Here is a 14,990-nt window from a genome sequence, read left to right as displayed (position 1 = left end):
TAATAATGTATTTGTGCAAGGAGAAGCACTGAGCTCTGTGGGTACCTTGTGAGAAGTGGAAGAGTAGGAATACTCTGTACTACAAGTAGCCAAAACTGGACTATTGTTATAAGGTACATTGATAGAAAATAATCAAAAACATTACAAACATATTTTTAGGTGTTTTTAACCGTCGTGTGTGCAATAGACGTCATGTGTTCAGAATGAAATACATAAAAGAATTACAACATAGTCAATCTATATGATATAAAGGATACATATGAGCGTAGAAAAGGAAGTAGTAGCACTGCTTAATCAGACTTTGTCTTCAACAACAAGTTTATTTTACATTTTACTCATAAGCTCATAATAAGCCACAAAAAAAATAATAATCAAAAAACACAAATTAGCTACACAGAAAATACTTCTTGCATGAATTCTATTAATTATCTTTTGTCCATTTGCTTTTTATGGTATAACAATTACACATACTGTATTCTAAACACACTAATAGGCCTTTCTCTTAAATGAAGCTTTATGAAACAGTGAAATATTCAGCAATATATTTTCAATGACTATGAATCAAAAAGACAAACAAAAAAAAATGATTTTATCTACTTGTAATTCAGATTGGGATATTTGATGTTCGGTCGGCACATTAGTATAAAAAAGACTCCCAGGGAGAGAATTCTGGTCCAAACCAGCTGGCCATCCAGTTCCCTTCTGTGTCTGGTTTGCATCTTCTCCTTGTTCCGGCTTGATTTTTCTCCTAGTTGTCCGTCTTTTCCCCATGTCATCCCTGTTGGTAACTGCTGACCTGTTCATGGTGTACCCGGCCTCTCGCCCAATGACAGCTTGGTTCATCTAGACATCTCGACCCTGTAAAGGAAAATAAATTGGGTTTAACAGGAGTTTAAATAGATGTTATTCTACACATAACGCGTATGTCATGATGCAGGCTTGAAGAGATGAATGTGTTGCCGATGATTCATATAATAGAGAAGTCTTACTCTGACAGGAGTGATGATCAGAGGTGCAGCGTTTTCACCACCATCATTATATTCAGGACTGAAGTATGGGAAGAGTTTCTCAGTGAAGGAGCAGCCAGTAAAGGAGTAGATTAGAGCTGGAACTTCTACGTCATAAAAGGAGACCAGACCCTCCTCATAATCCACAAACACCCCCACCTTCTGAGGCTGAGACTTCAGAGGGAGAATGACATCAAGAGCTTTGTACTCATTTCCATTTGTCAACCATATGGCCCAGTAACCATTCTGAGGGCTCAGTGTGATGTCTCCCTTCCTGTTGATCGACTCTCTGGCCACTCCTAAATCCCACTCAGTCTTTCCTTTCACCTGAACCTCAAAGTAAAATCTGCCTGAAGAGAAACTCTGCTCTGCTAAGACACAATTACAAAAAGAGAATCTCTCTGGGTTGTCTGGAAGATTTTTCCTCGCATTACAATGATGCACTTGTTTAAGATCATCAGACAGGATGAGTTGAGGATTAGCTGTATCAGGATCAAGTGTCACATCCACTTCATACTTCTGGATCCTCTTCAGCTCAGCTTCAACCAGCTTCTTCATCTCTTCACTGAGTGTCTCCTCCATTTGAACCAAAGCTTTCACCACATTCCTATCATATGATGCTGGAGGAACACTGACCTTTGTCCAGTCCTTGGTGGGTGATGGATGGTGGATGTTTAGTGACTGGAAGCTTTGGAGAAGGTGGATGTGGTCTTCAGAGAGTGAGAGCTGCTTCACCTCAGTGCTTCTCTTCATCAGATCAGAGATTTCCTGTTCCAGCTCTCTGATGACGTCTTCGGCCTGTTTCTTTGTCGTTTTCTGCTTCTCTTCTATCGTTTTGATGAGTTCATTCAGTCTTCTCTCAACAGACTCCTTCAGAGCAGTGAAGACCTGAACACCTTCTGCTTTCTCTCTGTCTGCATCTTCTTCACTGAGGTTGACTGAGTGTTTGATCTCCTGAATCTTCAGTCGTCTCTTCTGGATCATCTGCGGAATTTCAGCCTCTGTCTTCTCCAGTTCGGCCTTCTTTCCTTCATATTCTTCTTTCAGAGGAACAAACTTGTGCATCTTGTGGTCTAAAACACTGCAGAGCATGCAGACACATGTCTGGTCGGTCTTACAGAACAGCTTCAGAGGTTTATCGTGCTTCGTACACAACATGCCTTCAAGGTTCTCCACAGGGTCGATCAGCTGATGTTTCTTCCGAAGTGAAGCTGTCAGGTGAGTCTCACAGTAGGAGGCCAGACACACCAGGCAGGACTTCAGGGCCTTCAGTTTGGTTCCAGTGCAGACGTCACAGGGAACTTCTCCTGGTTTTGCAACCTGTTGCTCTGAGCTGCTGGCTTTCTGTTGAGCTGACTGTCTGAACTGAACAACCATCTCAGAGATGAAAGTGTTGACGTGCAGCTCAGGTTTTGTCTTGAAAACCTCTTTACACATTGGACACTGGTTCTGGTCACTAGTATTCCAGTGTTCAGTGATGCAATGTTTGCAGAAGTTGTGTCCACATGGTGTGGTGACTGGATCAGTGAACACATCCAGACAGATGGAGCACAGAAACTGATCTTCAGATGAGTGATAGTTTGCAGCAGCCATATCTACACAGATACTGTGGAAGAAAAGACAATAATTGCATTCAAAATACAGTATTTATTATTAATTATTTGAAACAATTATGGTTTCTCCTCTTATTAGTATAAATAGAAAACTTGTAAAAGTACTTTTGAATCTGTTGTACTGTGTTTTGACTTAATCACAGTCAGGCTCACAAGCTCAAGGTCACTTTTCTGCCATAACTGCACAAATGTGTCCACATGCTGTTATGTACAACACTTTTTATTGACTTAATGACAAACTCATAGCATTTCCCCTAGATGCTTCACATTAATAACTTCCCGTCGGTTTACTGGTGGAGAACTTTTCATGTGAAGCTACTAGAGGAAGTGGTCAGTAAACAGTCATAAAGGCAGGAAAGTCATAGTGAGACTAAACTTAAAGCCACAGAGATTCAGTTACAAGTTACCAAAGTCCTGAGACTGTTTAAAGCTATAAGAGTGAGATTCTGTATAGAGCAGAGGTAGCCAACACGGTGGTCGCCCGCAGGGACCACGTGAGTCGCCCACAAGGCGTGTTCTAACAACAGCACTGGTCACCATGGAGCTCCGTCTAAACATTATATTTCAATGCGTTGCTGTTGTTTTTGAATCAAAAACACTTGCATTAATGTAGATTTCAAAATGACAATATTTAATATAACATTTTAAAAACAAAAATGCTTTATCTATATATGAACTCTGACCTTGTCTGAAGTCAAAGTTCTATATTGTGCGCAAGACAAACCATCATCTCACTCTTTGCTGAGACAAGGAAGCAGGCGCAGCTACGATGGGGAGCTAGATGTGGTTTACCCCCCCCCCCCCCTTTCCCCGAAGCTACAAAGGTAGTGGTTAGTACAAACGGGAAACAATTTGAAGATGTGACAGTTTATGATTTCCTAACGAATGCTAGAAGTGATAATTTGTACAAAAATGTAACATAATAATATAATAATTTTGAAGAAAATGCTACAAATGTGCTCATTCAGACAAAACTGTCAAGAAAGATATTCACAAAAATATCAGAGATGTGATAACTCTGACTTTCAAATGTTGAAACCGATTAACAGAAATAAATAATGTTGCGTGTTTAAATATACGTTTCCTACCATGGGAAATCATTGTTAATAATTATTGTGAGGAATCATTAACATTGACATGTGATCAGACCGTCTCTTCACATTTATTATTATTATTATTATTAAAAGGTGATCTGTGCAACTTTGTTATTCAGAAAGTTTGTATCAAACAAGTAGCCCTTATAACAAGTAGTACTACTCAGTACCCTTAAAGTAGCTTTCAGTTTCAAAAAGGTTGGTGACCCCTAGTATAGAGGGACTGTGGATAAACAAACATAGTTATATTGTTAACTATTTAACAGGTATGAAGAAAAAAGAATGGAAGTAAAGCTGAAGTCTTGTGTTAATCCTGGTCGTTGAAAGTGTAAATATGATCAGCTGTACTCACCAGTGTTTTGAAGAGACTCTGCTGTGTTGTTGAGAAAAACCTGATGAAGTCAGTTTGAATAGTTTTTCAGAGAAAAAGCAGAGACTTGTCTCGCCTGCAGTGTGTCTGCCTCTCTGACAAACCTAACTTTCACTTCTGGAGCGTGAAGTGAAAGCTCTCCTCTCTCCAGTGTAGCTCCTCCTCTTATTGAAGCATCATCTGTTGGTGAGGTTTTATCTTTTTGATGTTTAGACATGATTTTAATGTCATACAAGGGTGAGATGAAGGCGGTATTTATTTTTGAGTTTATCTTTGAGCGGTAGCACTGAGCTCTGTGGGTACCTTGTGAGAAGTGGAAGAGTAGGAATACTCTGTAGCCAAAACTGTACTATTGTTATAAGGTACATTGATAGAAAATAATTTACATTAACTTTGCGCTCATCATTCTTTTGTCTTGTGATCCATCTAGCGGTCTTTCTGGGTCATAATACCAGTTAGTGGACGACATGGAGGCCTCTTGTTGCTCCAGTGTAGCAGGGAGTCATGTGGAAGTGGTCAGACAGAAGAAAGGTGGTCAGTGCTCAATAACTGTTTTGAATTTAAAATAATAACCTGTTTTTTGGTACTTTTAAAAGTACATTTTTTGTTGGATGACTCTTTTGATAAGAACTTAAGTTCCTGGAGTTGTTACCTGGAAGAAGAAGCACTAAAGAATAAGAAAAGTTCACTGATATTCCCAGTTTTTATTCCTACGTGACTTTAAGCTATCTGTATTAGTGAAATAATTTTGAATTTAAGACTTTTTATGAGGAAATCTTTGCCATGTTGTATCGTATGGATGTCATCACGTTTGAACTGCTGATGGTTTGTAGCAACGAGCTTTGGGATATTTGTATCTCCTTGAAACCAAACCTCTTTAAATGTTTGATTCTTTTAAAGGACAGGGTACATTATCTCCGTGAACCTCCAGGTTTCCAACACAATGCACCCCCCACCTCCACGGCTATCAGCGGAGTGATTAGTGTTGAAAGAGATGTCACATGACCCGGTGTTTAGGGCTTAGAGCGCGGCACCAGGAGGTCCGCTAGCACAAGGCTCAACCTAACTGGTGCAGTTAGAGACCATTAGCTCTGAGCAACAATGGCCAGTAGGAACAAGAAACCAGGTGAGTTTGGTCGCGTTGTATGGGAGATATATTTTCTACGTGCACAGAAAGGAGATAAGATACAGGTGGATGAAAGGTGTTTTCATTCCTGAGTGTCGCCCAAAACCTCGCTGGTCCGAAAAAAAAATGTGTCCAAATAATGTCCTGTTATGTGGAAACTTTTGTCTCTTTCAGTTGCTGCAACTAAGTCCGTCTCTCTCTCTCTCTCTCTCTGTTTCATTTCAGTTGATGCTGATGAGATTAAGAGGCTAGGAAAGAGATTTAAGAAACTCGACCTAGATAACTCCGGCTCCCTGAGTGTGGAGGAGTTTATGTCCTTACCTGAGCTCCAACAGAATCCCCTCGTGCAGCGAGTTATCGACATATTCGACACCGACGGAAACGGGGAAGTCGACTTTAAAGGTGATTTTTAAATTGTTTTCCCTCCTCGCTCTGAAATGTTTTGTGTTCTGGAATTTAAACTTTTTCTCCATCTTAAAGTTTTACTACTGACATCACTTTTAAATATGTGGTATAATAGTCTGTTTTCCTTATTAAACACTGTTAATATTTGTGTGTTTGGAGCAAAATGCAACAATGCATCAGTTTGTGAACCGTTGTTGCTGCTTTGATAGTGCAGTAAAAGTTGCTATGTACATCCATGGCAAATTCACAAAGAGCCAACAAGTCTGACATTTTGGGCCAAAATGGGAACAGTTATAAACAACTAAAATAGCATTACCTTATTAGTCAGTTTGGAGAAAATCACTTTTGTAAAACATGAATAAAAACGTTTGGGTGGCCGGATGATATGGACAAAAATCCACTATCCTTGAATATGTCATTTTTCAAAAATAAAGTTTAAAAAAAAACAATTGAAGCATCAGGTAAATAAACTCAATGTAATATAAAAATACAATATTTCTATAAATCATTCCTGTTCATTAATTTACAACATTGCCCACAAAGATCTAATAAAGAAGATGGATCCTTTTAGAGGGAGTAAGAAAGTAATATAGCCTTTGGGAACGGGAAAGATTGGAGCGAAAAACAAGTGTTGCATTTCTGTTTTTGTTCAGTGTAGAAGAGTAGAAATACAAAGTACAGGAAAATGGAAATACTCGAGTACAAGTACCTCAATGTGTACTTTAGTGCATGACAGGAGTGCTTGTATTGTCTGAATTCCAGCCTAGGCAGTATAATTTCTCCTGTACTTTTCCCAATATATGGTCAGGTTTGTTCCATTATGTACAATTTAATCCTTTTTGCAAAGTCATTTCTTATGCATATATTTAACATACTTATACTATAATATACATTTAAGTCTTTTCAAGACATCAATGGTCGGGGGACGTTTATGTGACAAAATCTGTTTCTTTCTTCATTTGAAGATTTACAATGGTCCTAGAAAGAAATATGATAAACTCTTTTATTGTCAATGGGTCATTTTGTGATTTGTAGCAGAGCAACAATCCCATCATGGCGTTTTGATCTTTGGTCATTTGTAGTTTAAATTATATTTAATATGTAACTACAGGTTTGTTATCTTAACTGCGTTTTTAACTGATGACGTTGTTTTCTGTCCTTCCTCAGAGTTCATCGAAGGCGTCTCCCAGTTCAGCGTCAAAGGAGACAAGGAGCAGAAGTTGCGTTGTAAGTGTCCAACATACATCAGAGCCTCTTTATCATTATTAAAATCAGTTATGTACACTACCGTCCAAAGGTTAAAAACCACCTGCCACAAAAGCTTGATTTGTTACAGTCAGATCTGTGTTTCTCAATGTTCTTTCATGCTTTTAAGTTTTCGAAAGTCCTCGTTACAAATAGATGTTATTTTGTATCATGTAGGACTAAACGATGTACAATGGTTTTTAAACTAGACTGACAGAAAAAGAAAAAGATCCCTCTAAGCAACAGTTCAATAAGAAAACAAGAAATCACCAGTCATTGGTAAAAGAAAGTGGAAGCTTAGCATCAAAACGTGGGCAGATTTGAATATGAACAGCTTCCTGTTTCAGTTTCAAATGCACAATACTTTACTTTATACTAATATAATACATAAACTGGGATTAACAGGTGTGTTGCTTATCGAGTTAAGCTCTTCTTCAAATATCACAATAGAAATCGAAGGTTAATTCAGGGATAGCACTACTAGAATAGGATCAGGAAATATCAGCTGAACAAACTATGGACTGATAAATCAAAGTTTAAACCTCTTCAAACTAACACTGAGTAGACTCCCAAAGAAAAGGTTTCTCCCCTGTCATGCAGCACTGTGGGGACATTGAAGTGTGAATAATAAAGTTTTTCTTTGGGGCCAAAACTATTTTAAATATAAATAATACATATGTTGTCTGAATTATATTGTTTTTATTCCTGTTAAAGTAGTAAGTATTGAAAGAAAAAGGTTAATATAACAGCTGATTCCAAACTATTGAACGGCAATTTATGTAGAAAAGGTAAATTTCAATGAAACTTCTATAAGTTTGACATTTAAATTTTAACTGGATTCATTAACCAAGAATCACTGAACGTGTTAAACACATACATGACCGTCTTAATATTCTATTCAGTCAAAATGAAACTCAACATTCCAGTAAGAGGCGTTTCGCAATCGTTAGCTGTGTTAAGTTTATTTATTTATTGTGGCAGCAAGTTTTTGTTAGATTGACCTCATCAAGATGAACAATTTAGGTGAAAACATTTTTTTTTTAAATTTTATTTGTACTCCTTTTTAATTGAAAAAAATATTCCACATTCTTTAAATTTCATTGCAACATGTGTTCACATATTTTTGAAAGTACGATGAGATGAACTTCTCTGTTTACGTCACATAATAAACGCTGACATCATTCCTCCATGTCGCCTCTCTGCCTCCAGTTGCCTTCAGGATCTACGACATGGACAAAGACGGCTACATATCCAACGGGGAGCTCTTCCAGGTCCTCAAGATGATGGTGGGAAACAACCTGAAGGACACCCAACTCCAACAGATTGTCGACAAAACCATCATCAACGCAGACAAAGACGGTGATGGCAGGATATCCTTTGAGGAGTTCTGTGCGGTGAGTATCGATGCTCGTTCAGCGTCGTCAGCTTCCTCTTCATTTCTGAGAGCTGCAGACTGAAAACCACATGTAACAGTCCGGCACAACTTGACCTACTTTGAAGGAAGGATATAATCTAAACCAAATGAATGAATGTGTTCTTTATGTGTTTAAGTGTTGCTGGAGTTTTGTCTTTGTTTTGCTTAAAGCAGCTGCTGGAAGCGATGCGATAAGATTAGAGTGCTGAGGAGCAGAAAATGTGCCATGTAACATAAACTAAGAGCTAAAGGAAAATAATCTAAATGAAAGTTAAAATAGTTGCAGCTGTCATAACTTTCCAGACTCGGAAAAATAAACCTCTCTGTGAGAGTTCTAAACCGTTTTGCAGTGTTTTAAACACATTTTAGGTTTGTGGATTTTCTTGTCAAGTCATAGTTTAGTCATTAAAAAAAAACACTTAAGTCATAGTAGACCCTTTTAAGTGCAGTTGTCATGATTACGTCACAGGGTTAGCTTCTGGCAAACAACGGAAAGAGTGAGGGAGAACGCTAACCACCAGTAGAAGGCTGAAGTTGCACATCTGAAGAGTCATATTGCTGTGTTGTTGGGTTCCAGAATCAGAGGAGAATGGCTCCAACTTGATTTTTACTGCATACTTTTGAAACGACAGACTGTGATCTGAGGCTCTAGCAAGCTACAATATTGACAAAGCGTTTTAAAGATGGAGAGATAATGATGCTAATAATTTAGCTTTGCCTTCTGCTCACTGTAGCGGTGAGCTCACTGCTCATGCAAAAGGCTTAAATAAAAAGATAACTCTGTCTTCCCTTTTTTTAGTCGCTTTGCATTGTGGGTAGCTGTTGCAGAAGCCGGAATAGCAACTATTTCTGCAGGATAGTTTTAAGCATTCTTCAAGCCCTCGGTTTCTAGTTTGGTATACACGCTTTCTCCATCTGTCGTGTAAATGTCTGACCATTACACCATAGGTTCATCTTAACTTTCTCAAGTAACACTGAGGTTCCCATAGAGTAAGTGATGGTTCAGAGTAATCTTCTATTTTCTCCAGTATGTTTAAAAAAACAAGGCAACAAGCCACCGTTAGCTAACAGACAACAGAAAAGGGGTCTTCAGTCCTAAAAAGTCAGTGTAGTTTGCCATAAGCATATCACTAAAACAAAATATTGTATGTCATTAAAAAGTCATAGTAAAGTATATCAAAAATAATGTTATAAAAATTGATCAATATTTAATTCATAAAAATGTCGTAAAAAACTCATAGAATTGTATGTCAGAAAAAACTAAATTATAGTATGTCATAAAACAAGTCATAGTATGTCAGAAAACTTTCATTAAAAAGTCATATTTATTTTGACGTTAAAATTTCATAAAAGTTATAATATTGATGTCCGAAAAATGTCATAAACTCAGAAAATATTAAAGTGTGCTATAAACATTTATTTTCATAAAAGTCATAGCAAAGTATGTCACATAAGATGACATCAGTTATACTATAGTATTCATGAAATTATCATAAAAATGTTGCCGTATAATACATCAGAAAAATGTCAGAAAAAAGAAATATAGTATAGAAATTCATAAAAAGTCATAGTATTCCATAACATTTTTATATAAAAGTCATACTAAAGTATGTCGTAAAAATATTATAAAAAGTCATAGTATTGTATGCAATACAATGTTGTGAAAAGTCATAGTATGTAATAAGACATCGCCGTATATTATATCAGTAAAAAGTTGGAAAATAGTTTAGTATGTCAGAAAATGTGTTGGTATAGTATTTTATAAATAATGTAATATAGTGTGGTATACTATGACTTTAAATACTATACATTTTCATAAAATAAAGTCATAGTATAGTATGTCACAAAAACATCGTCCAAAGTAATGCTATAATATGTCAGAACAATGTCCGAAAAAAATATTATAGTATTTCATAAAAAGTCATAGTATAGTATTTCATAGAAATGTTATACAAATGTTGTAGTATAGTATGCCATAAACATTTGTAATTGCATAGTTTTGTCAACAAAAAATGTCAGAAATCTCATAACTCTCCTTTTTTTTATGCGTGATGTTTAGCAGGTATGATGTTTATAATGTCCTTCATCTTTGACATGATAAACATCATAGCAGAAAACGCAAAGTACAGCTCAGGCAGAAAATTAGAATACTTAAGTAAAGTTAAAATACCTCAAAAAAGTGTCGTACATTTGTAAATGTACTTTGTTACTTTTGAACGTCCTCTTGACAGCCTTAGTTGTCGAAATATTTCACTCAAAATCCACAAAAATCACGATTTCAATAACAATATTGGTTGCGATATATTATGATGATGATGATGATGATGATGGGTTCATTAATTAAACCTCCCTTCCTTTTGTCTCCCGCAGGTCGTTGGTGGATTAGACATTCACAAAAAGATGGTGGTGGACGTCTGACAACTTTGCTTTTTTCTTCCTCCATTTACTGAAGATCTGCTTGAAGACATCGTCCAACAAAATGCTCAACGAAAGTATTTTCTCTGTGAAAAATCCCCTCCTCACCCACTATCTATATCCCTTCCTCCCTCCCTCCCCCCCCTCCTCCCTCCCTGAGCCTTCTGAAGCCAAACTTTCACCAAGTATTATCGAACAGGAACTCTCTGTGACTCGTCGCACTCTAAAAGCTGACGGACGGCTTTTTTAAGCGCAGAGCGACGGTTTCAGTTTGGTGGAGGAACGCTGGAGTGTGTGTGTGTGTGTGTGTGTGTGTGTGTGTGTGCGTGTGCGCGTGTGTGTCTTTGAGTGTGTGTGTCTTTGAGTGTGTGTGTGTTCTGTATGTTTTACTGGTTTTTCAAGGTATGTGGGTTTTTTATATTTATTTTGGTGTCATTGTTTTCGGTTTTTTTTTTTTTTTTTTTGGGGGGGGGGGGGAGAATCAAAGGAAGTCTATCTTAGAGAGAGTAAACTTTAGTGGGTGAGTGTCGTTAGCGGTGATGTTACTTGATTTCAGAACAACACAAACACAGCATGAAGTGCCAACAAGAATTTATTGACATGCAGTTGAATTACAGGTAAACAAAAAAAAAAAAAAATCTGTGTCTTTTTATTTTAGAGATGTAATTGTATTATGGAATGCATTTATCTTACTGGAGTATTGCATTATTTACACTTAAAGGACAGCTTCACTTTACAGTCATGTTTGGCTACATTTCGTCAGAGATACAGAGGGACATCGGGCACTACATGTTTTCAAATGACAGACTTTGGCTTACATGACCGTTTATATTTGTTAGCTTTTTTTTTTTTTTTTTTTTTTTTAGGCACTTTTTGTGTTTATATAGCACCAAGTTGTAATAACGACTTAGACGTAGACGTGAACATCTTTACAAAGTCGGGGAAAAAAAACTGTAATTACGATAACTCCGACGTGACATGAACTCAGCATACTGTCAGGGACGAGGCTGCATTCAGGAGTAATCTATAAAAAAAGATACTTCACTTACATGTTTGTAGATTTACTGTAATGCATAAAACTCTCAGCTGTATGGAATAAAACCAGAGTTTTTGCCATTTGAACTCGCATTTTCTGCATATTTAAAAAAAAAAAAAATGAAAATCAAATAAATAAACATGCATAAATTCAGATATTTCTCATTTAAGTATTTACATGTTTTTTTCTTTATGATAATTATAAAAAAACTGTAAAGCCACTGATTGTTGAATAACATGCAGGACTCTTAAAGGCTGGAAAAAGACTAATTTAAGTAACTTAAGTGTGGACTAAAGAAAAGTACATATTCTTTACATATAGATTTTAGTAAATATCATCGGTGGGGGTTTGGCCGAATTAGCAGTGACAAGACTGTAAATGATATTGAAAAACCAAACACGGTAACGTTCTGTAGTAGGGAACTGAATCTGCGTATGTGCAGCTTGTTGTCTTTGGACATCCACGTATTTATACTCCAACTTTCTTTTGGGTGGAGGATGAAAACAAAATGTCCGTTAAAGCGCTAACAGCTGCTGTACTCAGTATTTAGCTCACTGCCGGCTTTATTGACTGATGCTCTGCAAAAAGACTTTTCTACCTGAAACGACTTGTGATGTGTTTGCATGACGTGTGATCTGATCTCCTTCTTCTTCTTCTTCTTCTACTTCTTCTTCTGCCCGTTGCTCTTTGCATGTAGATCAGATTTTATTAAAAGCTTTTAAAGCTTTCTTAAAGCTCTTTTTTCAAAGCTGGTCTCGAAATTTAATGAAATGAGTGAAACGTCTTGCGAATGCAAAATAATCTATTCTGTGCATGCTAGTATATGTATTACTGGTTTGAACCACTTGCATATTTGAATTTTTATACAGTAATACAATAAAATCTACAGTTTTTTGGTGCATGTTCAATAGTTAGAAATCATGAAAAAAAAATTAGCTACTTCAATAGGACCTTAACCCTTAAGAAAAAAACTTTATTTAGCTGTAATAGTTTCATAATTTAAACGTGTGGACATGGTGTCAGGGTTGTGTTATTATCAGATAATGTATTTCATGGTGAGGATAAGTAATCTTAACATCGTTTGTATTGTATTTCATTAATTTAGCATTTCAGAGTTTTGGCTCATTTCATGAAATTCAGTGAGACCGTGTTGTGTTTACATATAAATAATGGTGATAAATAAGAACATGAACATTTCAAGCACGTTGATGTTGCCAATAAAGGTTTAAACATTGAAATAAAAATTTAAAAAAAGATCTGTAATCTTAAATGTTTTTTAGTCGCCTGCCACTCGCTCTGTTTTAGGGATAAAACATATTTTTTGTTTTCTTCACTTTATTTTATTTTATTTTTGTTTATTATAAACAGTTGGTATTCTGCTTGTTTGATTTGAGGTCTGTGCTGAAATGTCTGCTGTTGGTTTAAAGGGATGTTTGTAACGAGAGGCAACATGGATTCAGTCTTAGATTTTCACTCCTGTTTTCATCTTTGCTGCATCACTGAAACTTCATACATGGAAAAATGAGAAATAAACTGTTTGAAAGTTGTTACAGACGCTGTGGAGTTAAAGTCTTTTCATAAATGTTTCAGGGTATTAACTTCAAAACGTGACTTAATTCTAGTGAATTTCTACAAATTATGATGAGTCATTTTAATGTAAAAACATTTCATAGTTCCAGCTGATTTTCATTTAAATAATAGTTGTGTTTTAGTAATAATGTTGATGGTTGGCTGAACAAAAAACAAATATTGTGAATGCGTCACTTTTGGGCTCTGGGTAATCTGCATTTCTAACTATTTTCACATACAAAACAAGCGATTAATGCAGAAAATAATCAGGATTAATCATAATACTTACTTATACTTAAAACCCTGCATTGTAAATGTTACTTAACTTAAGTGAAGGATCTGATTTAAGTCCTTCACCACTGGGGATGTAATACAAAATGTGGAAGCACACAAAAAAAGAAAGTATTCCGACTATTTGTCAGATCAAAACATTCCCGACATAGTTACATAAGATAAGATAAGATAGTCCTTTATTAGTCCCACAGTGGGGAAATTTGCATGCACTACTTTGTTATTTCCAGCAGGAGGAGGCAGTCAACCAATGTTGACGTCTCTGTTCATATACTTTAGTTCTGGTTCTGCTTTGTGTGGTTTTTGCCTCTTTTAGTGTACCAAGTATAGTATAATTTTAATCAATAATTTGGTAGTTTTCTGCTTCGGGGCTTTTAATGAAAACATCTTTTAGTTTTAATCAAATTTTAAATATTGGAGTATTTTTAATTAATGAATTTTCTTCAGTTGATATAGCTGTCACCATCTAAACAAAAATTGTAACACATTTTCATATAGTTTACATTTTCAGAAGTTTAAGTTTCATCTTACTATTGTTGCGAAAGAAATGTCAACATCTTAAAACTGGGATTTGTTATATCTCATATTTCATACTGTTTCATATTTAATATCACAACATTATTGTTTCACCCACTAAGTTGATGCACCTGCTCATCTGTTTGGGATTTGTACTCCAGATTTATTTTCACACGAGCCAACATGAAAGACTTTTTTTCGACATACTATACTATGACTTTTTTTTTCGACATGCTATACTATGACTTTTTTATTTTTTTTTCGACATGCTATACTATGACTTTTTTTTCGACTTGCTATACTATTTTTTTGACATACTATACTGACTTTTTTTAATTTTTTTTCGACTTGCTATACTATGACTTTTTTTTTTTCGACATTTATACTTTTTTTGACATGCTATACTATGAATTTTTTCTTTTTTTTGACATGCTATACTATGACTTTTTTTAATTTTTTTTCGACATACTATACTATGACTTTTTTATGATTTTTTTCGACATGCTATACTATGACTTTTTTTTATTTTTTTTGGACATACTATACTATGACTTTTATTGACATTCTATACTATGACTTTTTTTTTTTTTTTCGACTTGCTATACTATGACTTTTATTGACATTCTATACTATGACTTTTTTTTCGACATGCTATACTATGACTTTTTTTTTTTCGACATGCTATACTATGACTTTTTTTTTTCTTTTTTCGACTTGCTATATTATGACTTTTTTTCGACATGACTTTTTTTTTTTTTTCGACATGCTATACTATGACTTTTTTTGACATTCTATACTATGACTTTTTAATTTTTTTTCGACTTGCTATACTATGACTTTTTTTTTTTTTTTCGACATGCTATACTATGACTTTTTTTTGACATGCTAT

At 35.6% G+C, this 14,990-nt stretch overlaps 2 protein-coding genes across 2 annotated transcripts in view; one reads left to right on the top strand and one right to left on the bottom strand.

Moving 5' to 3' along the window:
- Positions 1-10,827, top strand: part of ppp3r1b (protein phosphatase 3 (formerly 2B), regulatory s1ubunit B, alpha isoform, b) — a 38,364-nt gene extending 27,537 nt beyond the window's left edge. Inside the window, exons 3-6 of the mRNA XM_054604741.1 lie at positions 5,436-5,612; positions 6,783-6,842; positions 8,070-8,254; positions 10,645-10,827. Coding sequence (XP_054460716.1) covers positions 5,436-5,612; positions 6,783-6,842; positions 8,070-8,254; positions 10,645-10,692 — 470 coding nt within the window. The 3' untranslated portion in view covers positions 10,693-10,827. The remainder of the gene's footprint in view (positions 1-5,435; positions 5,613-6,782; positions 6,843-8,069; positions 8,255-10,644) is intronic.
- Positions 185-4,151, bottom strand: LOC129096084 (E3 ubiquitin-protein ligase TRIM39-like). Its single transcript, XM_054604739.1, has 3 exons — positions 4,067-4,151; positions 990-2,613; positions 185-858 (listed from the first exon to the last, which is right to left on the bottom strand). The coding sequence occupies exons 2-3, from the start codon at positions 2,598-2,600 to the stop codon at positions 844-846; spliced, it is 1,626 nt and encodes a 541-aa protein (XP_054460714.1). The 5' UTR covers positions 2,601-2,613; positions 4,067-4,151; the 3' UTR covers positions 185-843.
- Positions 10,828-14,990: the final 4,163 nt, after the last annotated feature.

Source organism: Anoplopoma fimbria, chromosome 9 (genome assembly GCF_027596085.1).
Source record: "Anoplopoma fimbria isolate UVic2021 breed Golden Eagle Sablefish chromosome 9, Afim_UVic_2022, whole genome shotgun sequence".
In the NCBI taxonomy this organism is placed as follows: Eukaryota; Metazoa; Chordata; class Actinopteri; order Perciformes; family Anoplopomatidae; genus Anoplopoma; species Anoplopoma fimbria.
This window is presented reverse-complemented; position numbering and strand designations above follow the sequence as displayed.

Excerpts from the sequence above, each read along its gene's own strand:
- LOC129096084 (XM_054604739.1), bottom strand. The coding sequence starts at position 2,600 with ATGGCTGCTGCAAACTATCACTCATCTGAAGATCAGTTTCTGTGCTCC.